Source organism: Notolabrus celidotus, unplaced genomic scaffold (genome assembly GCF_009762535.1).
Source record: "Notolabrus celidotus isolate fNotCel1 unplaced genomic scaffold, fNotCel1.pri scaffold_423_arrow_ctg1, whole genome shotgun sequence".
NCBI classification, from domain to species: domain Eukaryota; kingdom Metazoa; phylum Chordata; class Actinopteri; order Labriformes; family Labridae; genus Notolabrus; species Notolabrus celidotus.
The window spans coordinates 1-26160 of record NW_023260236.1 but is presented as its reverse complement, the minus strand read 5'-3'; the positions used below and the strand labels follow the sequence as shown (position 1 = coordinate 26160).

General features: G+C 44.3%; 1 protein-coding gene across 1 annotated transcript; it reads left to right on the top strand.

The window, feature by feature from the left end:
* Nucleotides 1-9627: 9627 nt before the first annotated feature.
* Nucleotides 9628-25204, top strand: zbtb45 (zinc finger and BTB domain containing 45). Its single transcript, XM_034679271.1, is given in 7 exon segments — nucleotides 9628-9881; nucleotides 12352-13672; nucleotides 14019-14153; nucleotides 20215-20353; nucleotides 22156-22356; nucleotides 22359-22472; nucleotides 24284-25204. Coding segments are annotated over 6 exon segments (2046 nt in total). The 5' UTR covers nucleotides 9628-9881; nucleotides 12352-12634; the 3' UTR covers nucleotides 24703-25204.
* Nucleotides 25205-26160: the final 956 nt, after the last annotated feature.

Sequence of the window (26160 nt, the reverse complement as noted above, 5' to 3'; positions counted from 1 at the left end):
ACAGGATTGTGGAACAGCGATACTGACGAACAGGATTGTCATGAACCGGTCCCTCTGGAAAGCAACGGCCGACTTGCCAGACGTCTGGTTTAGTCAACGGTGTGTGGTAAAGGACTTACGCCAAGACTTTCTCGCCATTGAATGACAGCATATGGATAGGAGAAGCAAGGGAGCAATTACCTTTTCATGTTTGTCTCTTTATCAGCTCAGCATTGACACCAATGCTTGAACCCAAAGGTTACTGTATGACAAAGATAAAGCTTCTGGAAGCAGCTTTCCAGACGTCTGGTGTAGTCACCATAAGCGGTAAAGGACTTCTCACCAAGACCTTCTTTTTCATGCATTGCCTTTGTTTACAGACAAACAATGTCAAAGAGCAGAGTTTAGGCTAAAAGTGCTCGCACATCTCTATCACTCAATTTGAGTGAAATTGCCATAGGATAACAGCTAATGAGTATAAGGATGGCATCATGATGACCTGCGTTTCTCCTGTTTTGCTCGCCACATGGACTGTTCTTCCAAGACAGTTAAGCCTGCCAAGATGCCGACCCATTGGTTTCTATACAGGCGTTACAAAGCCCAGAAGATGGAGGTCGCCATATTGGAAACGCAGACTCCGAATAACTTTCTGCTTTTATTGAAACTACCAAAGAGGTGTTTGACAACGCAATATAGCCTCTGGAAGCAACTTTCCAGACATCCAGTGTAGTCAACGGTAAGTGGTAAAGGACTTCTCGCCAAGACCTTCTTTTTTATGCATTGCCTTTGTTTACAGTCCGACTAGCAACTTCAGAAACACAAAGAGAGTTGGTGTTGACAAACCATGTCCAAGAGTGGAGTTTAAGCTTCAATTACTTGCACATATCTAGTTCTCCATTTACGCAACATCGCAAGTGAATGACAGCAAATGGATTTCAGGATGGCGTCACAATTAACTGTGTTTCTCCTCTTTTGCTCGCCACTAAACTGTTCTTCCAAGAACAGTTAAGCCTGCAAAGATGCCGACCCATTGGTTTCTGTAGAAGCGTTACAAAGCCCAGAAGATGGAGGTCGCCATATTGGAAACGCAGATTCCAAATTACTTTCTGCTTTTATTGAAACCAGCAAAGAGGTGCAGTTTAGGCCATGGGGACGCCGTTTGGGAAACAGCTACAACACACCCTTGTCAGCCAAAAATTGAGGCCAGACAGTGAATCATCATGGACCAGACACGTTATATAAAGGAAAATGTAAAGAAAGAGAGAGAGAGGAATTTCCTTCTCATGTTTGTATTTCTCAGCTCAACATTTACACCAATCTTTGAACCAAATGGTTAATGCAATACCAAACTGGCTTAGACGTCTAGTGTAGTCAACGGTAAGTCGTAAAGGACTTCTTGCCAAGCCCTTCTTTACCTGAAATTGCAGTGGATGAAAGCGAATGGGAACGAGAATGGCATCTCAATGGATTCGGTTCCATGTATTTTATTGTCCAAAAGGAGAACACATCACCTTTTGGTTTCAGACGGGCAGGACCAGGACCAGAGCCCACCAACCGGCGCGCCGGAGCGGGGGGAGGGCGGAGGCGGAAGGGCCAATCCCCCCGGACCCCCCCAGACGGCCCGACCACTCCCCCAGCCACGCCCCCCACCCACGCCCTGCGACTGATGGACCAGGCCGCGGGGGCATGGAGGGACACCCCAATGGCTGCCGTAGTAACACCGCCCCAGCTGCGCACCACCCCACCCCCCCAAGAGGACCGCGAGGGAACCCCGGGAAACCCGGCCCCGAGGGCAGCCGCGGACCAGGCCCCCACAGGGGAGGGGGCAGCAGGGGGGCGGAGGGTGACAGGGACACCAGCCACCCACCCAGCCCCGATGGGCCCCCAACGAGTAGGGCCGAGCCAAACACTAAGGCCCCGCCAAACCTGAACTGTGTTTGTGTGATATGATTTGAATTTTGTTTTGTTTGTTTTTTTGTTGTATGTATGTTTGCTAGTGAGGTGGATTAAAATAGGGGGGGCAGGAAGGGAGGCGGGAGAGAGGGGGGAGAGCTGTAGTAAACCCGCCCCCGGACCCTATATCTTTACCTATATCACATCTAGTGAGGTGCATTAAATAGGGGGGGGGGGGGGGGGGGGGGGGGGGGGGGGGGGGGGGGAGCCGCAGTGCACTACTGCACCACAATCTGCCCCCCCCCCCCCCCCCCCCCCCCCCCCACCCCCAGTATAAAACCGGTCCACCCAACCCACAACCCCCCACCCCATGTCTTTACCTATATCAGTATCTAGTGAGGTGCATTAAAATAAGGGGTGGATAAGCCCTTCTTTATTTTAATCGCCAGTAGATGACATTGAATGGGTACGAGAATGGCGTTACAGTTAATTGCATTCCAAGTATCTTGTTCTCCACATCGACTGATTTCTTAAGAACAGTTGAAGAATGCTAAACGCTCGTGGACATCACCGATTGGTTTCTGCAGAAACCTCCAAAAGATGGAGGTCGCCATGTTGGAAACACTGACTCCGACTGACTTCCTGCTTTTATTGAAACCACCAAAGAGGTGAAGTTAAGGCCATGCCGAAGCCGCTTGGGAAACAGCTACAACACACCCTTGTCAGCCAAAAATGAAGGACTTGATTGGAATGAACTTCAGGGTGAACCAAGGCCATAACTAACAAACCAGGCGTTAATGAGGTTAAATAAGCTTAACTCCCTACACGACCTAGCACAAAATGATCTTAACACATGGCGACAACAACTAACGTGGTGGGTTCCGGTGCTGCCGCTGTGACGTCCACTCTGAGGGTTACTTCTTCCTTACTGTCCTCTTTATGAATTCTGCATTGGTGTTTAAATCAAAATGGCTTCGAATGGCTATACACAACTCATAATCTTTAGTTTCTCATGCTATGTTTCGTGTGTGTGTGTGTGTGTGTGTGTGTGTGTGTGTGGGTGTTCCCAGATGTGTTTTGCATGCATTTGTATATGTTTGTGTTGGGTGTCTCTGCTGCGTGTTACGTGAGCTCATGTGCAGGTATTTGCCCTACTTTTAGAAGGGTGTGAGCACATGCATATTAACCTGAGAGGAGTACTGCATGTACTCACAGCTGATGATAGTTCAGCTGGGAAAAACTCATCCCTGCATGCATCTGTCAGCAGCAGTGTGTCCAGACTTTATGGACACAGGTGTCACCTGTGGCACGAAGCAGGTGCGCCACAGGTGCTTGTGTGTACGAACCTTGCCCCCCTCATACCTGACCGACTTCCACAGACACCACTAACCCTAACACCATCTCACCCACTCAGATCCTCAGATGCTAATCTCCTGGATGGCGATCACCAAGACCAAGCACTGTACCTTGGGAGACAGAGCCTTTGCCATTGATGCCCCAACTCTCTGGAGGTTTTTCCCTCCAAACAACCACAACTCTGACCCTCTTTTTAAAACTAAAAAACCTTCCTCTTCAAAAAAAAGCCTACAACACGTGACCTCTACTCCCTAAATTATTATTATAAACTTTCTCAAACTCAATTGTAATAAATCCGAAATTCTCATCATAGGCCCAAAATCCCTCACTTCCACCTGCCCAGACTTCTCACTCACTATTGATAAATCCACTGTTTCAGCATCCACCCACATCCGTAACCTTGGTATCATCTTTGATCAGTCACTTAACTTTCAACAACACATTAACAATATTTCAAAAACGGCTTTCTTCCACCTCAAAAACATCGCCCGTCTCCGCCCCTCCCTTTCCTTCACAGCAGCTGAAACTCTCATCCACGCCTTCATCACCTCAAGACTCGATTACTGCAATAGCATCCTCTACGGTACAACCCAACACCCTCCTCAACAAACTACAATACATACAAAACTCAGCTGCACGCCTCCTCACTCATACCCGCTCCAGAGACCACATCACCCTAGTCCTCCAGAACCTCCATTGGCTTCCCATCCCCTTCAGAATACAGTACAAGATCCTCCTCATCACCTATAAAGCCCTCCATAACCTAGCTCCCTCCTACCTCACCGACCTTCTGCAGCCATATAATCCCTCCCCACCCCTCTCACCAAACCCAAGCACCGAACCTGGGGGGACAGGGCCTTCTCTGTCGCTGCCCCCACCCTCTGGAACTCTCTCCCCCAACACCTCAGATTCTCTCCCTCACTCACCAAATTCAAATCCGGACTCAAAACACACCTATTAACAAAGGCTTTTAAACTAGAATTGATTGATTTTTTTCTTGTTTTGTTTTATTTTGCTGCCTTGCTTTTCTTTGCTTTTTTGCACTGTTTTCCTTTTGCTTTCCTATTGTATAATTGTATTTTCCTGTAAAGCGCTTGGAGAACCTTTTAAAGCGCTTTTATAAATAAAATGTATTATTATTATTATTATTATTATTGTTAATCATTCCTTCCCTACACATCTCTTCTCCACACACTCCAGCTTGCACCTCTCACACGGTGGCTTCTCCTGCCCCGCCTCTTTACCTGCATGTGTCAGCTCAGCTGTTCCTTTGACACAGTCACCCAAATACCACAATAAAATGTCAGTCCGTGCAGAACTGTGCAGAAAAACATCTGTAGAAAAGTGGGCTGAGAGCAGGAAGCTCATGTGTGTGTGTTAGTAAAGCAGAGGGATGGAGTGAGGCCGGAGAACTAAGCTGCAGCAAGCATTAGCCAGTGTTAACGAGCTAATGAGGGCAGAGCTTAAGAGTGAGTGACCTAAAGGTGAGTGTCATCGTGAAATATAGACGTCTATGTCTCACCGGTTTAAAGATCGACTGACGGACAATTTACTTTCTGATGCTGCTCATGAAAATACTCCTTTACAGTTGGCCAAAACTGCCAGGGAAGACTATTTATCCTAGTTCCGTGCTGGCAAAATCAATCAATCTCAATCAATCCATGTAGCGCCAAATCCAAACAAATGTTATCTGAAGATCCTTTCCAGACAGACCAGGTCTAGACCGTACTCTATGTTCCCATATTAACAAAGACCCAACATCAAGACCGGATCAGATCCAGTCCCATCTTACAGACAGGACTCAGTCTGATCTCATCTTAATCCACCATGAGCAGAGCACTTTGCAGCATTTAGCAAGTTACAGTGGCAAGGACAAACTTCCTTTAACAGGCAGAAACCTCCAGCAGGACCAGACTCATGTTAGACACACATCTGCTGAGACCGTGTTGGAGAGAGGGATAGAGGGAGGTGAAGAGAGAGAGAGATGATAGTGGGGAGACGAATAGTAGTAGTTGTAGCAGCTGGAGTCTGGCACGTCCACAGCAGCAGAGATCCAGGGGAACCCACGAGACAAGGGAGCTCAGGGACTCCAGAAAGGTCTAAGAAAAGAGAGAAGAGGGGGAGACCAGAAGAAAGAAAAGAGGAGAATAAATGGTGAAGGAATGACAGAAGGAAAGGAGGGGATAAGAAAAGGAGACATAAAGGATGAAGAAACATGGAAAGAAAAAGAGAGAAAGAAAGAAGGAATGAAAGAAAGACATAACAGAAAGGAAGGAAGGAAGGAAGGAAGGAAAGGACAGGAATAAAAGAAAGAAAGAAAGAAATCTACAACAGAGATCCAGAGGAATCTACGAGACAAGGGAGCTCAGGGACTCCAGAAAGGTCTATGGTTAGTAACTTTAATGGGACAGGAAGAGTTAAAGTGAGAGACAGGCAGAGAGAGGGAGAGAGAGGGAAAGACAGGATCCCAGTGTGTCAGTTCTATCAGCTTTGTTATCTGCCCTGATTTTCACAATCAGTGCATCCAATTAGCTTAATTTACCAGCCACAGTAGCAGGTAGCATGCATGACTAAGTAATGCAATTGTAACAGGGGGTTTGAAACATTCAACAACATGGACTTCATCATACGGCAGCTTGTTTCGTTTCATTGAAACACTTTAATGTGGACAGGTGCCATTGGCATTGCCTTATTCTTTTTTGTATTTCTTGTTTTTTGTGTAGCACTTTGCAACTTTGTCTAGCAAAGTGCTACATCAATAAACACCAGAAACCACATACACACCCATTAAAAAAAGACGATCTTTACAGCAGAAATAAACATGTTTACAGCCTGTTACAAAAAATGAGTGTAGTCTGGATAGCTCATTTCTGGATCGGCACACACTGTGTGGGGGGTGAATTTTTTTCTGACGCGGCAATTTCAAAGATATGGAGATAACGAGTCTTCCAATGAGAGGCACAGCTGACTTGATTGACAGGCGGGAACACCGTAGCTGTTGGCGAGGATGCTCAAACTCCGCCTCTTTACGTCACAATCGCTTGACAACAGCAATATGGCCGCCGCCGCCGCCGATTGGCCTGAAAACAGCGCTTCAGAAACAGATGTGTGACATCACGGATCCTCCGTGCATTATTCATACAGTCTATTTTATTTTATATTGAACTTTTATTTAACCAGATGAGTCCCATTGAGATCAAGACCTCATTTACAAGGGCGACCTGGCCAAGAGGTCAGCAGCACACGTCAAAATAAACAGCACAGCTCAACAACACGGAGCATATATACAGACAGTATGTAGAGGCAATCAATCATTTAAAAGTGCAACTTATTTTCAAGTAAAGTGCAATTTGTGATTACAAAACAGCATTTAAAAACACAGGCACTGTTCTGAGGTCTGTCTTTCTTTTAAAGGTGACATATCACGCTTTTTTCATCAACATATATTGGTCTAAGAGGTCCCCAAAACATGTCTTTAAAGTTTATGCTCAAAAAAACACTTTGAAATCAGATTTTGGTCTGCCTGAAAAGCCCTCTTCTTCAGTCCTCCTCAGAACACTCTGTTTTCTCTCTGACCACGCCCCCTCAGGAAGTGGATGTGCCTCGGCTGTCCAGCACGTTGATCTAATGTTTACATGTTGGCTGAATATACACGGCTGCTCACAGACCCGCGTTACTTCAACCCTCTGAATCTGATCCAGAATCTAATCCTGACGGAGAGGCGCCTGCAGCAGGACCTTTCTGAAGGATTGGTCACAGATTTAGTGTTTCTTGTTGTTTTATTTATCAGTATGTCGACGTGTGTCTTGGTACACAGCTACAGCTACGAATATGTAGCTATGTGGCTATGCTAACTAGCGCTAGCACTTATCCATGATAAATAAAAATCATCCACTAGATCTTCAAATCTGCAGACGTGGGGAGTCAAACCGACCTTTGTGTTTATTAAGACAGCCTACAACTAGCATGCCTCCCTCCTAAGCTTCTTGTTAGCACACATTTGTGCAGGTAATGAAAAACGGAGGAGGGATTCAGTTGTATTTTATACAGTCTATGGGCTGAACAAGCTCCGAGCTCTGACTCCGTGACAGACCGGATATTGTTGTTACGTAACAAAAACACTGAAGTCTGAAACGGCTGGTTTCAGCACACATTTACAGAAAGGTGGAGAAATCAGAACAGGGGCAGAATGGATTTTTTTAATTCTCGGGGGGGGTTTGTAGACAGGGACACATATTTCAGGTAAAGAACCATTAAAAAGTCAATTTTGCATGATATGTCACCTTTAAGATGGACCCAAAGGTGTCCAGTGAGATAAGTTCTGACAGATTCAAGTCCTTCTGGAGTTTATTCCAAGCAGTAGGAGCAGCAAAACTGAACGCTCTCTTACCGAACTCTATCCGAACATGGAGAACACGCATTTGTAAAGTGTCGCAGGAGCGCAAGGCATAGTGGCTTTTTGATCTTTGTAGATAAACACATAAATACATTGGGATCGAGCCAAGAAGACATTTATAAATTAGTCAAAAATTAGATAAAAGCGTCTGCTAAATGACATTGTAACATTGTGAACCTCAGAGCACAGTGATACACTATTTAAAGACAACAAACATTTAGCCAAGCCTATGGTTGGGATCGGCATTTCCGATAAGGCTCCTGCTGACGATCGGCTTCAGGAACAGATGGGTGACGTCACAGATACTATGTTCATTTATCATTCAAGAGACACAGTTAAAGCTGCTGTGAGGAACTTTTGTTTTGCATCGATTATGGCGCCCCCTTGTGGACAAAGTTATACCTCTTATCTCTCATCCTATACATGCAAAAGTAGTGTTTTCAACAAAAGCCTCATCCTGTTGTCTTTTAAAGGTGACATATCATGCAAAATGGACTTTTTAATGGTTCTTTACCTGAAATATGTGTCCCTGTCTACAAACCCCCCGAGAATTAAAAAAATCCATTCTGCCCCTGTTCTGATTTCTCCACCTTTCTGTAAATGTGTGTGAAACCAGCCGTTTCAGACTTCCATGTTTTTGTTACGTAACAACAATATCTGGTCTGTCACGGAGTCAGAGCTCGGAGCTTGTTCAGCCCATAGACTGTATAAAATACAACTCAACCCCTCCTCCGTTTTTCATTCCCTGCACACATGTGTGCTAACAAGGAGCTTAGGAGGGAGGCATGCTAGTTGTAGGCTGTCTTAATAAACACAAAGGTCGGTTTGACTCCCCACGTCTGCAGATTTGAAGATCTAGTGGAGGATTTTTATTTATCATGGATAAGTGCTAGCGCTAGTTAGCATAGCCACATAGCTACATGTTGGTAGCTGTGTACCAAGACACACGTCGACATACTGATAAATAAAACAACAAGAAACACTAAATCTGTGACCAATCCTTCAGAAAGGTCCTGCTACAGGCGCCTCTCCGTCAGGATCAGATTCAGAGGGTTGAAGTAACGTGATCTGTGAGCAGCCGTGTATATTCAGCCAACATGTAAACATTAGATCAACGTGCTGGACAGCCGAGGCCACACCCACTTCCTGAGGGGGCGTGGTCAGAGAGAAAACAGAGTGTTCTGAGGAGGACTGAAGAAGAGGGGTTTACAGGCAGACCAAAATCTGATTTCAAAGTGTTTTTTTGAGCATAAACTTTAAAGACATGTTTTGGGGACCTCTTAGACCAATATATGTTGACGAAAAAAGCATGATATGTCACCTTTAACAGTCAACTTTATCAGGCAATGTGATTATTTTCCATGAAAACATTAAAATAAAGGCTGTTTCTGAAGCAAGATGTCCATCATCTGGTCTGAAACCTACCCCCTCACGGCGGTTTCAGGCACTCAAAATGACAACAGAGAAGGTGTCAGTGTTGCTGCTGATGGACTTGTTTGCTATTGAAGGTTATAAAAGAGGCATCGGCATCATTTTCAGTCTGTTTCTCAGCCAGTTCAAAACTCCTCACAGGGCCTTTAAAGATGTGACATCCAAAATACATGTTAGTTGGCTCTAAATGCATAATAGAGAGAGGATGTCAGTGTTCGGTACGTGTTTAAATGTGTACCAAATGAGATAAGGCAGCTCTGCAGGATCTTGTATTTCTCACATGCACTCGCTCCTCTGCTGTAAAAAAGAGGACACAGGTGATAAAAATCCTGAATGCACAGTGAGAGGTGGTCTAAAGTGAATGTCCCCCCCTTGTAGACCCTGCCCCCCCCCCTGTAGACCCGGCCCTGCAGTGAGCTGTGTGTGTTTGTCTGAATGTGTATTTGTTTCCAGCTCTCACCGGGTTGGGTCTGATATCACTGAGAGAGCTTCCTGCTGCTGCTGCTGCTGCTGCATCCATCAGAAGCTGAAGACTCACCGCTCCCTGCAGGTATGTTCCCACAGACATGACATTACCCACACGCAGCGTGGATGTCTCGGGTCTGAACGTTCTGTACAGAACCACGAAAACAGGGTGTCAGCCTGTTAGCTCGCATGCTAACTTTATACTTGTGTCTGGGGGAATGTGAGCTAGCTTAGTTAGCTTCGTGCTGGAGCGTGGGAGCGAGCCCACAGCTGCTATTGTGTCACGGCAGACACGTCGCCTGTTTCCACTCGATGCTTCACAGCCCACTCGGTGTGGATAGTCTCGTTCGCACACGTACAGGTGAGCTTTTCCTGCAGATTTCCGTGCGCGAGCTCAGCGGCTAATGTCAACAGCTAACGGCAGCTAGCTTTAGCCTGCCCCCGTTAACCCGAGCTAACGGCGGGTCGGTGATATTAACCGGAACTGTCTTTATATTCAACATTATGAAGGTGTTTACACCGTGAAGGGAACACTAACCTGTCGCTGTTCACCTGATAAACACACCTTTCATCTCTGACACACACTGTGTTCAACACACACACTGACCCGAGGACGGCACGTGCTGTCACTCGCCCAAAACAGGTGTTCTTAAATGATGCACGCGCGTGTCTGACGATCAATCAGGTGCGTGTCAGTGTCTCAGGTGTCACCTTCAGACGCAGCTGTGTCTGTGTCAGTGTGTGTGTGTGTGTGTGATTGCAACAAAGGAGTTCATCTCTCTGTGATGATGTCAGTCGATTAATCGATTAACCGGTTAGTCGATTCGTGCACGTGAGCTCAAAAGTGAGAATGAGACACATTCTCATCATTGAGTCCATCTGAGCCTCATGAGTACCTGACATCCTATAGGTGTTCACTTCACAGACTCTATGCAACAACAACAAAAAACACACACACACACATCACGACTCACTTTGCATTGAGAAGCTGGATATGAAGCATAGACTGAGGCTGTTTTAGAAACCTCCATACTACCTACCAATTTAATATGTGGGATGGAATTTTGCAACAAACTGGATACAGAAGACTCAGGAGACTCGGACGGCTTACGTTGAAATAGTTTATGTAGAACTTGATCAAGGAGAAATAACATAACAGTATACAGGCAGGAGGGTGCAGTGCAATGCCAAGTCAGTTCTGTCAGACAAATGCCCAGGCATGGTATTTATTCCCCAAGTTAGATCAGCCATTCTCAACCCTGGGGTCCCGACCCCAATGGGGGTCGCGAGATGATTTCTGGGGGAAATACCATAGACTGTAAAAAATATGGACGTAGTATCCGTGACGTCACCCATCTGTTCCTGAGAGCTGTTTTGAAGCCAATCGACGGCAGCAGCCATATTGGTAATGCGGAACTCAACTAGGCAGAGTGTGACGTAGTGTGAGCCTCTTAGCCAATGGCTGTGTGTTCCCGACCGGGATTCACGTCAGTCATGTCCTTATTTGGGCAAAACTCATAATCTTAATATCTTCTTAACCGTCACGTTAGAAAAAAATTCACCCCCCGTACAGTGTATGCCATTAGAGAGATTAGCTTTGTAGGGCCAAGCCGTTTTTTGAACCAGGCTGTAAACATGTTTATTAATGCTGCAAAGATCGTCTTTTTCCCATTCATATCTATGTGGTTTCCGGTGTTTCTGCAGCCAGCCTCAAGCGGATTCTCGATGTATTGCAGTTTATATCACTTCCGCATTGGCTTCATCGTTTGAGACCGGAGTTTGCCGCTTGGGAAATACCGAAACATGGTGCCGTTTGATTTTATGTGAATTGGTACTCGGTAGTACCGACGGAATTTGCTCGGTACCGAATCCGGTACCCATCCCTAGTAGGCTTACTACATACTGTGTTTGAATTTAGTCTGTAGTATATCTGTTCTGTTGGATCTGGTCTGCAGTACGCTGGGCTAGACGTCACTGGATTTTCCAGTTTCGGAAGTAAACAACAACCAAGCTGATCGCAAAACTGCTTCTTTTGCATGACTTGTAATTTTAAGAGGTAGTTTATATGGAATTGTATGATTTTCTACAGCACCTTCTTCTTCTTTTGCCACCTCAAAGAAGAAGAAGAATAAGAAGAAGCGTAACATTAGTGCTGTGCATTGTGGGAAACAGTACGCGAGGCAGACTGGTCCGATGCATGCTGTGAAATTTTCCCAAATCAGTAGACATCCGGGGAGTTTTGGGATACTGCAGATTTTGCTATTTTTCACATACTACTTACTACACTGAACTCTGGCCAAAGCAGTACGTACTGCTAGTATAGCAGGCAGTTTTTAAAACAGCCATAGACTGTATGAAATATGGACGTAGTATCCGTGACGTCACCCATCTGTTTCTGAAGCGCTGTTTTGAGGCCAATCATTGGCTCTGTCGAGTGATTGTGGTGTAAAGAGGCGGGCTTTGAGCCTCCTAGCCAACCCGCCTGTTCCCGCCTGTCAATCAAGTCAGCTGTGCCTCTCATTGGACGACTCGCAATCTCAATACCTTAGAGAAATGAGCTCTCCAGACTACACTCGTCTTATGAACCAGGCTGTAAACATGTTTATTTCTGCTGTAAAGATCGTCCTCTTTGAATTGGTGTGTATGTGGTTTCCGGAACTTCCGGAGCCAGCCTCAAGCGGATCCTCAATGAACTGCAGTTTTTAGAACTTCTGCAATGGACTCATATTTTGAGACCGGAGGTTGCCGCTTGATTTGAAGATGTTCTTCAGCGTGTCAGAGTTTAACACACACGATGATTGTGGTGTCGTTCTTCTGATGTGTTTCTGCAGGTTTTCAGCAGAGACGGTGAAGCTGTGAAGCGGTGAACGTCCCTCCCTCTCAGGACAACAAAGGAGCTCCTCACACACTCGAACCTCAGCAGCGCCGCCGTTAGAACGCTTCCGTCAGACTCATGACTGTTTGAAGAGACGCGGACCCACCGTGGCCCATGCTCTGTACCCGTTTCCCTCCCTGTCCTCCTTATCCCTCAAGCTGACGCAAAACCCCAGACACCTACCTCCCCTCCCCCACCCCCACTCCCACCCCATCCCCAGCGACTCGCCGCCTCCGCCCATGCCGCCTGGCACAGAGACCGTGCACTACATCCACCTGCACAACTCCAGCCAGTCGGTGCTGGAAGCTCTGCGCACGCAGCGGCGCGAGGGCCTCTTCTGTGATGTGACCGTGCGGATACATGATTCTTCGCTCCGCGCCCACGCCTGCGTCTTGGCAGCCGGCAGCCCCTTCTTTCAGGATAAGCTGCTGCTGGGTCACTCTGAGATCTCCGTGCCGCCCCTGGTGCCGGCTGAAACCGTGAAGCAGCTCGTGGATTTCATGTACAGCGGCTCTCTGGTGGTGCTGCAGTCTCAGGCCCTCTGCATCCTCACCGCCGCCAGCATCCTGCAGATCAAGACGGTCATCGACGAGTGCACCCAGATCATCTCTCAGAGGAAGGCGGCGGCGGGTGCTGCGGCTGCAGCGGCGGCCGCGGCGGCGAGCGGAGCGATGCTCGGAGGAGTCCTCCCAAAACAGGAAGAGCGTGGCGGGGGGAAGGGGGCGGAGCGAGGCGGCAGTGGGAGCTGCTCTGTGAGCGCCGCGGGTGGATATGCAAACTTCTCTAACTTCATGGCTGAATGCGCGGCGAGCAACATGGGCGGCGGGATGGGGGCCGCGAGCGTCAACGTCAGCGACGGCCCGATGGAGCAGGCCAACACCGTGAGCCTGATGGAGCTGGGAAACATGGGACCCGGCTCCATGTGCGGAGGCGACGGACTGGGCCCCGGGACCGGCACAATCCTCATGAAGCAGAGCCCCAGCTGCACTCAGGACGTCAGGTACAAGCTCCGAGACCTGTTGGCGCAGACGGCCAACGGAGCCAGCACTAGTAGCACAGGGAACCTCTCGGCGGGCTGCAGCTCCGGGGTGGGCAGCGTGGACAGCATCGGCAGGGACAGCCTCCGCGGCAACACGTCCGACCTCTCGGACGACCTGGTGGGGATGGACCGCTACAGCGAGGAGGAGGACCTGGACGGGAGGGAGCGGGGAAGAGACGGAGACAGAGACAGGGGGGCGAGCCACAGCCGCAAGCAGAGGCAGCCGCTCCGACTCCAGGTAGAGGGATGAGGGGAAGGGTTGCCATGGTTACAGCTTTCAGGCATGCAGAGCTGCAACGGTTTTTCTTTTCTTTCCTTTTGCTGCTTTTCCCTCTTCTCGCACTGCATTGGCGTATATCGCTGAGATGTTTCTGCACTTTGCACAATTGGGGAGAAGCTATCGTGTTAACTTCTGCAGTAATTGCCTTGTTGATGTTCTATGGACTTCTGCATGTTTGCTGTAGGTCATTAAACTTATTAGCTCCTGCAGCCGCTCAGTGCTGGGGTTTATTTTAGACCGGCTGCTGCCTCGTAGCTCCTGAGAAGCTGTGAAACTGAACCGGACCTTTTTCCTTTCTTTGCAGGTGCTCGGCGGAGAGGGAGTCGTGGTGAAAGATGAAGGGGTTCAGGACCCAGATGGGACCGTCTACGCTTTGGAGGACGGGAGAAGAGCCGGAGTTCAGGAGGGCTCCCAGGAATCCATGGCAGGCTTTGGACAGGTGGGTTTTGAACTCAGGGGGTTGCAGCAGCTTTAGAGGCCGGTGCAGAAATCAAGCGATGTTCTGAACCATAGCAGAGATGTAAGGCTCATTTTCATTGGACGTTTAATAATTCATCTCGCCCTGCTTGTAGACGAAGCATGAAACATCCCACGTATTTCAACGGGTCGTAAGGAATATCTCGATTAGCTGGAGATGTAAAACTTAACAAAATGCGCTTTTATCTTAAATTCAGTCTCAGCGTTTCTGTCACAAGTCCTGAAGTAAGAGGGAAGAACATGGTGGAGCGGATTTATGCCGCAGCCTGCTGTACCCTGCAGACTACACAAGGAACATCTGCCACACAGTCAAAAGGATTCAGCTCTGCCTGTCAGTATTTCTCTGAAAGTGCTGCAGAGAAGGAGAAAGTCAGTTCGGAAACGGATTAATCTGCTCGATTGAGGAGGTTATGGAGTTGTTTGTTTTTTTGCAGAGCAAAGCATGTGATCATCAATTTAGCCGTCACTGCTCAGAATAATCAGATCCTCTGTTTTTGAGGAGTGTTTCTGTTTTGCTCCTCAGTTCACATGACACGTTGTGGAGCGTACTGGATAATCACAGAGGACTTTTTTCCTAACATCACAGAGCAATGAAAGAATGTTTTTTCACTGTCACTGTGTTGTCCAACATTTTAACCTTCATACTTTATTGTTTAATCCTCTTCTTATTAGACTTTTAAGAGACTGATTTATTAGAAAAGTCTCTTTAATGTAAACTTAGTGAGCATTTAAACAGACACTGTTAGTGTTTATCTTAAACTCTTTTGTATGTATTATGTAGATTAAGCTATTTTCCACCATAGTCAAAAACCTTTATTTACCATCAAATTTGGAAGATAGATCCAGATTTACTGGAATATTAGTTCAGATTTACAGTCAAATCAGCAATAAAGGTCCAGATTTATGGTAAAATGTAGAATATAGGTCCAGATTTACCGTTAAATCTGGAATATAGGTCCAGATTAATGGTAAAATGTATCACATAGGTTGATATCTTCAGTAAAATCTGAAACATTGGTCCAGATTTACCATGAAATCAGGACTATAGGTCTAGATTAACCGTATAATTTGGAAGTAGGTTGAGATTTACTGTGAAATATAGAAAAAAAAGTCCAGATTTTTGGTTAAATCTTGAATATAGGTCCAGATTTATGGTCAAATCTGGAATACAGGTCCGGATTTATGGTCAAATCTGGAATACAGGTCCGGATTTATGGTCAAATCTGGAATACAGGTCCAGATTTATGGTCAAATCTGGAATACAGGTCCAGATTTATGGTCAAATCTGGAATACAGGTCCGGATTTATGGTCAAATCTGGAATACAGGTCCAGATTTTCAGTAAAATCTGGAATACAGGTCCAGATTTATGGTCAAATCTGGAATACAGGTCCGGATTTATGGTCAAATCTGGAATACAGGTCCAGATTTTCAGTAAAATCTGATATACAGGTCCAGATTTATGGTCAAATCTGGAATACAGGTCCAGATTTATGGTCAAATCTGGAATACAGGTCCAGATTTATGGTCAAATCTGGAATACAGGTCCAGATTTATGGTCAAATCTGGAATACAGGTCCAGATTTATGGTTCAAATCTGGAATACAGGTCCAGATTTACGGTCAAATCTGGAATACAGGTCCAGATTTACGGTCAAATCTGGAATACAGGTCCAGATTTATGGTCAAATCTGGAATACAGGTCCAGATTTACGGTCAAATCTGGAATACAGGTCCAGATTTATGGTCAAATCTGGAATACAGGTCCAGATTTATGGTCAAATCTGGAATACAGGTCCAGATTACGCTAAAAATCTGGAATACAGGTCCAATTTTCAGTAAAATCTGATATACAGGTCCTGATTTCAGTAAAATCTGGAATACAGGTCCTGATTTACAGTCAAATCTGGAAATACAGGTCCTGATTTACAGTCAAATCTGGAATACAGGTCCGGATATATGGTCAAATCTGGAATGGAGGTCCAGATTTACAGTAAAATCTGGAATACAGGTCCTGATTTATGGTCAAATCTGGAATACAGGTCCTGATTTTCAGTAAATCTGGAATACAGGATCCCTGATTTTCATGTAAAATCGGAATACAGGTCCTGATTTACAGTAAAATCTGGAATAAGGTCCATGATTTTCAGTAAAATCTGGAATACAGGTCCATGATTTACAGTAAAATCTGGAATAAGGTCCCTGATTTTACAGTAAAATCTGGAATATAGTCCAGATTTTGTACAAATCTGGAGTATCGGCTACAAATTGACCATAGAATCTGGAAATAGGTCAAGATTTCACAGTAAAAAAGGAAACAATGAGTATTATGGTATTGGAAGGTACACGTGTTCTGCTCACGATTCCCTTTACATTCATCAAAGTCAATAATGTGTGTTATCTGTGCAGCTGTGTAGCTTCTTCTAGCACCCTCAGCTTTCACATCCTGCTCGCTATCGGTTCAGTAGTTGATCTCGGTCTGCTGTAGCTTTGATATCTGTGAGGTACAGACCCACTGCTTGAGATCAGGTCTTTGGAGTCGCACCATGCACCTCTACTGATCACTTCCTGTCTTAAATTGTGGCGTCTTTTCAAGCAAAACTTCACTTTATGAACTTTATTTTAATGAATGGTTATGACCTAATGGGAGAGATGAGCTGTCATAAAGTGATTACTGTCAGTGTAATAGACATTTTAACAGTTTGACTTCATTTTTAGGAAGTTATCCTCCAAAAACCCGCCTCCTCTTCTTTCTCAGGCTGTCATTCTGAAGTGAAAAATGTCTCTGAGCTTCGCAGCAGCCTCAGTCATCAGGGGAAGACTGTCGCGTGCCAGACGGCGGCTTAAAGCACTTCTAATAAGTTTCCCCGCTGATTCTGATTCTGATTCTGAGTCCCTTCTTCAGCATAAGTAATGTTAGCCTAATTAGCAACGCTCCTGACAAAGCAGCCTGCAGACGCCTCCTCTCTCTCTCTCTGTGTCTGTCTGCGTCTTTCACGTGAGAGAGTTGCAGCAGTTCCTTGAAGACGTGCCAGAGTTTTGATTGCGAGTGTTTAAAAGCTCTGGCATCCTCATGCACGGGTTTACAAGTGCAGTGTTTGATCTGTGTTGCTGAATGAGGCAGAAGAGAGAGGGGAAGCTATCTCATGTTGCAAATTAGATAAAGAAGGCCCCTCATAAGACGGAATTCTTTGTTCATGTTCAGGTATTCATGCAGAGGTCTGTAATCAGATATCTACAAGATCTATCCAGGTCACATGACGTGGAAATGGGACTTTTCTGCACATATTTAATCAACATTTGCACATTTATCTGCAGAAACAGTGACATAAAGCAAGATATCCATGAGCTGTACCTCTGAGCTTGTTAATATTCAGTGTAGTCATTCTTACGTGAGGCGAGCTCCACCCATGCCAGTATTTCTGCTCACATTATCTTCCCAGCCATACGCCCAGCCATACTACCTGCCGCTGTTTTGACAGCAATGTAGCTCAACTGGTAGGACCGCCACGTGCAAGGAGATCTTTCCACCTCGTGTGCTCTTGCATGTATAGGCATTGTTGGGTTTGAGGGAGGAAACCCGGCTTTTAAAACGCTGCTTCAACAATCACAATTTGGACAATTTCAGCGTCTGCTCAAGTCAAAGTACCTAAACGGAAGTATAGAGGTTGATGAAAACAGAATTTGATGGTTTACAAATCATTTAAATCTTTATTTAATTTAAAAAGGGCAAAGACACATATCACATGTTGAAACTGTAAAAATATGTGCTCATTTTAAATTTGATGCCAGCAACACACGTCAAAAAACAGGAAGTACAATGGACGACAAAATAAGTAAAAAGGATGTAATTCTAAAAAAAAACAGACATGACTCTGAGTGGAAGTCACTGCATTAAACACAGACATGACTCTGCAGTGGAAGTCACTGCATTAAAAGCAGACATGACTCTGTAGTGGAAGTCCCTGCATCAAAAAACAGACATACCTCTGTGGTGGAAGTCACTGCATTAAAAACGAACATGACTCTGTAGTGGAAGTCACTGCATTAAAAACATACATGACTCTGTAGGGAAGTCACTGGGGCATTATAAACAGACATGACTCTGTAGTGGAAGTCACTGCATTAAAAACAGCATGACTCTGTATGGGGAAGTCACTGCATTAAAAACGACATGACTCTGTAGTGGAAGTCAACTGCATTAAAGCAGACATGACTCTGTAGTGGAGTCACTGCATTAAGAACAGACATGACTCTGTAGTGGAAGTCACTGCATTAAACACAGACATGACTCTGTAGTGGAAGTCACTGCTTTAAGAACAGACATGACTCTGTAGTGTAAGTCACTGCATTAAAAACAGACATGACTCGGTAAGTGGAAGTCATGCTTAAAAACAGACATGACTCTGTAGTGGAAGTCACTGCTTAAAAACAGACATGAACTGTAGTGGAAGTCACGCATTAAAACAGACATGACTCGGTAGTGGAAGTCCTGCATTAAACACAGACATGACTCTGTAGTGGAGTCACTGCACTTAAAAACAGACATGACTCTGTAGTGAAGTCACTGCATTAAAAACAACATGACTCTGTAGTGGAAGTCACTGCATTAAAAAACAGACATGACTCTGTAGTGGAAGTCCTGCATTAAAACAGACAGGACTCTGTAGTGGAAGTCACTGCATTCAACACAGACATGACTCTGTAGTGGAAGTCCTGCATTAAAAACAGACTGACTCTGTAGTGGAAGTCACTGCATTAAAAACAGACATGAACTCTGTAGTGGAAGTCACTGCATTAAACCAGACATGACTCTGTAGTGGAAGTCACTGCATTAAACACCAGACATGACTCTGTAGTGGAAGTCACTGCATTAAAAACAGACATGACTCTGTAGTGGAAGTCACTGCATTAAAACAGACATGACTCTGTAGTGGAAGTCACTGCATTAAGAAACAGACATGACTCTGTAATGGAAGTCACTGCATTAAAAACAGACATGACTCTGCATTGGAAGTCACTGCATTAACAACAGACATGACTCTTGTAGTGGAAGTCACTGGCATTAACACGACATGACCTCTGTAGTGGAAGTCACCTGCAATTAAAACAGACAGGACTCTGTAGTGGAAGGTCACTGCACCCACAATGCAGGTTAAAACTGAACCATGTAAAGAGGAAACCATATATAAACCTGATCCAAACCACAGAGACTTCTCTGGACCTGAGCCCGTTTGAGATGGACTGAGGGAAGTGGAAAACTGTGTGGTCTGTGAAATCCTGCAGCTGTGTCCTCCGCTCTAAGAGGAGAGGGGACCACCCGGCTTGTTATCACTCACACGTTCAAAGCCAGCGTCCCCTGATGGTATGGGGATCATAAGAGTCCATGGCATGGGTAGCTTCCACATCTGTGAAGGCTTCCATTAATGCTGAACAATATATACAGGTTTAGGAGCACATATGCTGCCAGTCCAGACAATGAGGTCATCAGGAAGACCTTACAGATTTCAGCAAGACCACATTCTGCACAGATTACAACAGCATGGCTCTGTATAGAAGAGTCCATTTGGGAGCATCATGGAACCACTCACTTCTCTGATTCGCCCTGCATTATGTGAATTGATCATTGTGACGCCTGCTCTCTCTCATATATTGGAATTCATGGCTTAAAAACAAAAGATTGATCCGTATAGATTTAATTTTACAGCCTGATAGACGAGGGGTTTTTGTGACCCGGTTACCATTATGCTACACGTTCTAGTGAGTTATATAAGCTGGGTTTTGCCTTCATGTTGCACCTTATATCAGAATGTAAAGGGTAGTTATTGAAGCATCTGTGATAAGCCCACATTGGCTGCTGGTTACTTCTTCCATGTGATGCAATTATAATGAATGTGGTCTATACATAGCTGTGCATGAAGAGACTTGTTTCTTTACATGTGCACGCATTAGTGGAGGTGAACATGTACCACTCTCAGAGGTGTGTGAGGATCTGGATCGAAGTGTGTTTGTGTATCTCTTCCAGGACTTCTATGATGCGCAGGGGGTGTTTTCAGAGAGTTTCTGGCCCCAGAGTGAGCCTCCTCAGGCAATGGCTTTCAACCCCAGAGGAAGGGTCAACAAGCCTCTGACTCCCCCTCCAACCACGCAGTCCATCACAACCAGTCAGTGTGCTCGCCCTCTCACGCCGCCTCACGCCCGTCTCACGCCGTCTCAATCAGAACCCAATGTTTGTCCACACCGGTTGTAGAGGCTGAAAGAAAGCAGAGCTACAATTACAGAATGTGTTAGAGTTGGAAAACAACACACTCTTTGACACGAGCACACGCTCCAGCCCTCCGCTCAGCCCGGCTAAACCCTCGCTGCAGACTATTGTAATAATTCACGTCCTTTCCACACACTACATTATGAAATACTAAATATTTCAGTTTTTCTGTCTTTTTTTTTCGTGCATGGGCCGACGCGGACGCTAAGAAGAGAATCTATGTCATGTGTGGTTGCAGGCTTCTTGCTTTTAGAGTACATCTTGTTCAGATTTCTATTACTGCATGTAGCTCATGCTAACACTTTGAGGCTTATTGATTCCAAACAGTCTTCTCACCAGTTTTTATAGAACGGAGATGCACACAACGAAAAACGGGCTCCAGTATATATTGGAATTTAGAGGTTTAGAGGGTTGTCCATTCAGCCTTAGATTGGCAGGTTGTTCCTACAAAGGAAGACACTGAACCAAAACCATGTTTTAATTCACACTAGATCATTGAGTCTGCATGAAATCTGTAATCAGTAGCTGAAAAAATTTAATTAAAACAATAAAACATTTTTTTTTAAATTAGGATTTTTAAAATTTAAATGTTACTAATAAAATGATAAAATTACATTAAGATCAATAATCAAATTGTTAAAAATTACAGAAATGAATTACATAAAAAATGTATTAAAAATAAAAAATGTTTTTTTTATTTTTTTATTAGCTATTATTGTGTACTGAATTTACTTTTAATATTATTATTGTTTTATTTTTGTGTTAATTATTTTAGTTTTTTTGGGGTGGATTCAGGGGAATAATGTTCTTGTTTATAAAATGAAAAACTATAAATAATGCATTTTAAAAGATAAAAAATGCATTACAAATTTTAAAATTAATTAAAAGAAATAGACAGAAATTTATTAATTTTTTTTTTTTACCTAAAAATCATTAAAATATAAGATACAGACAATTTAAATAACATTTTTAATTAAATTAATAACAAAGTGATTTATATTTAAATTAAATAATATAATATACAATATCTTTAAAATCATATTATTAAAATACATTTAAAATAATAAATTAATCGAAAATAATTAGAATAATAAAAAATAAAAAATTGAGTTATTTGAATGAATAAACAAATCCATTTAGTTCCAAAGTTCGAAAATAAAAACTGGATTTTTTTTTTAATTAAAATAATTTATATACTACAAACTGTTCTGCCTTATTTGCGGATGGTACAGACATGAAAATAGAAAATTGGCTCCAAAGCTGAATACTTTCTGAAACACTTTGTTAAATCCAGTGTTTACTGATGAAGATTGAATTCACAGAAAGCTCAATTTGACGCAGTGCAGCAACACAATTAAAGACATACTCAGAACAATGAAACAAAGGGCAACACTGTGTTCAGATTCGAGTGACGGCCTGTTTCATATATATATATAGTCAAAATCCCCGCCCACAACAGTTTGATTGACAGGTGTGACGTCTGTGAAAATGAAAACACGCTTGAGGTTGTTGTGGAGCAGACGCATGACTGTTTGGTGAATTAAATGTAAAAGAATCTACAGCCTCATTTAGAATAAAAGTGAAACACTGCAAAGACAGGGTGATTTATGATTTTAAGGATAAATGGATTTTAACTTGTGTTTTGATGTTCCAGTTATTTCATATCAAAATAAGCCTTATTAAGTAAGTTTTAAACCAAAGATGTGAACACAAATATAAGTGATATTCTCCAAATGTACTCTCTCCGTCCTCAGCTTCTTTTCCAGTATCCAGTGAGCCAATCACAGCCAGCTCCCTACTATGTGGGCGGACCCATGGTGGGATTGACAGCATGCGGGGACGGAACCCAGTCAGCAGGCTCCGCCCCCGCACCGATGACCCCGGCTCCTCCCGCTCCTCCCTCTCTGCTGGCCCCTCCCCTTCCTCCCAGGGATCTGAGACCTCGTTTGACTGCACGCACTGTGGCAAATCTTTACGTTCCAGGAAGAACTACAGCAAGCACATGTTCATCCACTCCGGTGAGACACGCAGCCTTCATAACCCACACGTTTTATAGACTCAATAATTATTATTTCCACATTTTGATTCACGAGGGCTCCAAATTATATTTTACTGAATGGATCAAAACCAAAAGAGTGTCACAAACTCAGCAGCTCTGACAATTTTAGCTTCTTGTGTGTTATCTACACGAGATCTTTATATTTTTTGTAGTTTCCTTCCACCAAACAAGCTCTGACAAACCACTGCAAACATGTAAACAAACACCAAACAGCTGATGGACACAGCTGAAGACCTGCAGGGAAAGACAGTAAAACATCTAGCAGCTTAAAGATGGATATTCTCCAAGGAGGTGGTGGAGACCAAAACTAGAGCAAAAAAGGAGAATGCATAAAAGAGCAACAAGGTGGATGGCAATTGTCAATTGTCAATTTTTAGATATGAGCAGAGCACTTTGCAGCTTTTAGCAAGTTACAGTGGCAAGGACAAACTTCCTTTAACAGGCAGAAACCCTCCAGCAGGACCAGACTCATGTATAGACACACATCTGCTGAGACCGTGTTGGATAGAGGGATAGAGGGAGATGAAGAGAGAGAGAGAGATTGATATGTGGGGACGGATAGTAGTAGTTTAGCAGCTGGAGTCTGGACCACGTCCACAGCAGCAGAGATCCAGAGGGAACCTACGAGACAAGGGGAGCTCAGGGACTCCAGAAAGGTCTAAGAAAAGAGAGAAGAGAGGGAGACCAGAAGAAAGAAAAGAGGAGAAGAAATGGAGAAGAAATGGAGAAGAAAGAGAGAAGTGAAAAAAGAAGACAGACAGAAAGAAAGAAAGAAAGAAGAAGAAAGAAAAGAAAGAAAGAAAGAAGAATGAAAGAAAGAAGGAATGAAAAGAAAGAAAGAAGGAAGAAGAAAAAGAAGATGAAAGAAGGAATGAAAGAAAGAAGGAAAGAAAGAAAAAGAGAAAGAAAGAGGAAAGAAAGAAAAGAAGGAATGAAAGAAAGAATGAAAGAAAAAAGAAGAAAGAAGAATGAAAGAAGAAAGAAGGAATGAAGAAAGAGAAAGAAATGAAAGAAGAAGAAAGAAGAAAGAATGAAAGAAGAATGAAAGAAGAAAGAAAGAAGAATGAAAGAAAGAAGAAAGAAAGAAAGAAAAAAAGAAAAAAGAAAGAAAGAAAGAAAGAAAGAAAGAAAGAAGAAAAAAAGAAGGAAAGAAAGAAAGAAAGAAGAAAGAAAGAAAGAAGAAAGAAAGAAAGAAAGAAAGAAAGGAAAAGAAGAAAGAAAGAAAGGATGAATAACAGACCCCAAAAAAGGAATCTACAGCAGAGATCCAGAGGAACCTACGAGACAAGGGAGCTCAGGGACTCCAGAAAGGTCTATGGTTAGTAACTTTAATGGGACAGGAAGAGTTAAAGTGAGAGACAGGCAGAGAGAGGAGAGAGAGGGAAAGACAGGATCCCAGTGTGTCATGTCTAAGCCTACTAGCAGCATAACTAAGACCTGGTCCAAGCCTGATCCAGCTCTAACTATAAGCTTTATCAAAAAGGAAAGTTTGAAGCCTACTCTTAAAAGTAGAGAGGGTGTCTGCCTCCCGGACCCTGACTGGTAGATGATTCCAAAGGAGAGGTGCAGGATGAAACAAACTTCCAAGGTAGAAGAAGGAGAATCCTTTTCAAGATGTAAACTGTCATCATAGAGCAGAACTAAGGGAGCTCAGGGATTCCAGAAAGGTCTATGGTTATATCCGGTTATTGGTTATTTAACCATCAGCATGATTCAGGCTCCACAGCTCCGTCTCTGAGTCTGTGTGTCTGTGCACTCTTCCTTCTTCAGGTCAAAAACCTCATCAGTGCTCCATCTGCTGGCGCTCCTTCTCCCTGCGTGACTACCTCCTCAAACACATGGTGGTGCACACTGGAGTCAGGGCTTTCCAGTGCTCCATGTGCGGCAAGCGCTTCACCCAGAAAAGCTCGCTCAACGTGCACATGCGCACCCACCGTGCCGAGCGCACCTTCCAGTGCAACGTGTGCCACCGGGCCTTCACCCACCGCACCTTGCTGGAGCGCCACGCCCTGCAGCACGCCCACCACGCCCCACAGGCTCAGGGCCAAGGCCAGGGGCGTGGGCCCGACATGACCTCACCTACCAAGCACAGTCCTCCGGCTCTGGGGGGACCCTCAGGTATGGCTGGCGCTGCTGGCATGGTTGGCAGCATGGCCAACATGCCCAGCCACGGAGCTTCCTCCACCTAGAATATGAAAGAAACGGAGATATACGGGGAGAGGGGGAGTGTAGTGAGCCCATTCCTTGAACCGACACTTATTTGGTCCTAACAGCCTTGTTGATCTTTAGTTCTGGTGGGAACAGCGCTTATCAGTTTCCATTGTTATTAGCTTCACCTTCAGTCAGGGTTCCTACACAAGACTTAAAGGCTTCTAGAGTTTTAAAAACTACAAAGATTTTAAAGATGTTTTTAAATTGCACAAAAATCCAGGAGATGTTTGTAAAACCTTTCGTACCTTTCGGTAAATCCACCTCGGGAAGTCAGCGTCCGACCGACTGTCGCTTTCCTGTGTTGTTGCCGTGACACTAATCATAAACTACAGTCACACCGCCAACAACCACAGATCTTTACAGAAAGCCTTTAAATATCCAGACCTTATTTTTTAAAGGGGAAAGAAGTCTTAATGTTGCAGCAGGAATGTGTAGGAGCCCTGTTCCACTGACACCAGAGAGTCACCAAAGAGGTTAGGAATTTAGAACGGGTTTGGGAGTGGGCGAGGGAGACGGGGGAGTCACGGGGTATCTAGGTGGAGGTGAGGGTGGGGCGGGATGGAGTTGGGGTTATTAGACGATGCAAGTTAGAATACAGGGGAAGGGGAGGGAGGGTTTTGGGGGTTGCGGGGATTTATTCACCTTCAATTCAATTAATTCAAGTGCAAAAAGAAGCCTTTTGTTTTTGACCTGTTGTAGCATGTTTTCTACCCTGATACCCCGAGAACTGACGACTAAAAAGTCTTCATAATGAACTGATTTCTAAATCTTAAAAAGAAGAAGAAGCAGGTTGTTCCAGAAACACTCTGCTTAATGCACTTACTGTATGCCTGCTTTTTACCTTTCTAAAATCAGCGCCATCACCGTGCGACACATTGCCAAACGTGCAACGACACTTTTTAAATCCAATATGGAGGTCCAGATCTTTTTTCCAAATTACAGGAAACTGGATCCACATCCCACGGCCCTTTTGTCCAGCCTTTAAAGACGTTGGAAATGCAAATGCATGACGCCTTCAAGAAGAACTAGCAAGATCCAGGTTATTAAAAAAGACAGATTGTGATCACATTTAAAACCTCCGTCACATGTGAAAAGATGGTGCTGTTTCTTGCGGTCAATCTGGATTAGAACTGCAGTCATTGATTATTTTAGTGAGTGAGTATTCTATTAAATAATACTCAAATAAGTTGAATTTGGTTGCCTTGAAGAATTTAGTTATTCGATGAATCGTCTCAGCCCTAATCTGGATATGCTACTGTAGATTAACCCCTTACTTTATGAAATGTTGACCGCTTTCTTCTATCATCTTCCCTTTTTAAAAAAAAAAAGCTAAGTAGCTAGCTTGATTTACTTTACTTCACTTGGACATTAGCTCCTTAGCTTTCGTGAAATAATAATCCGTAAGAGCGAGCTCGCCTGAACTAACTTGTAACAAC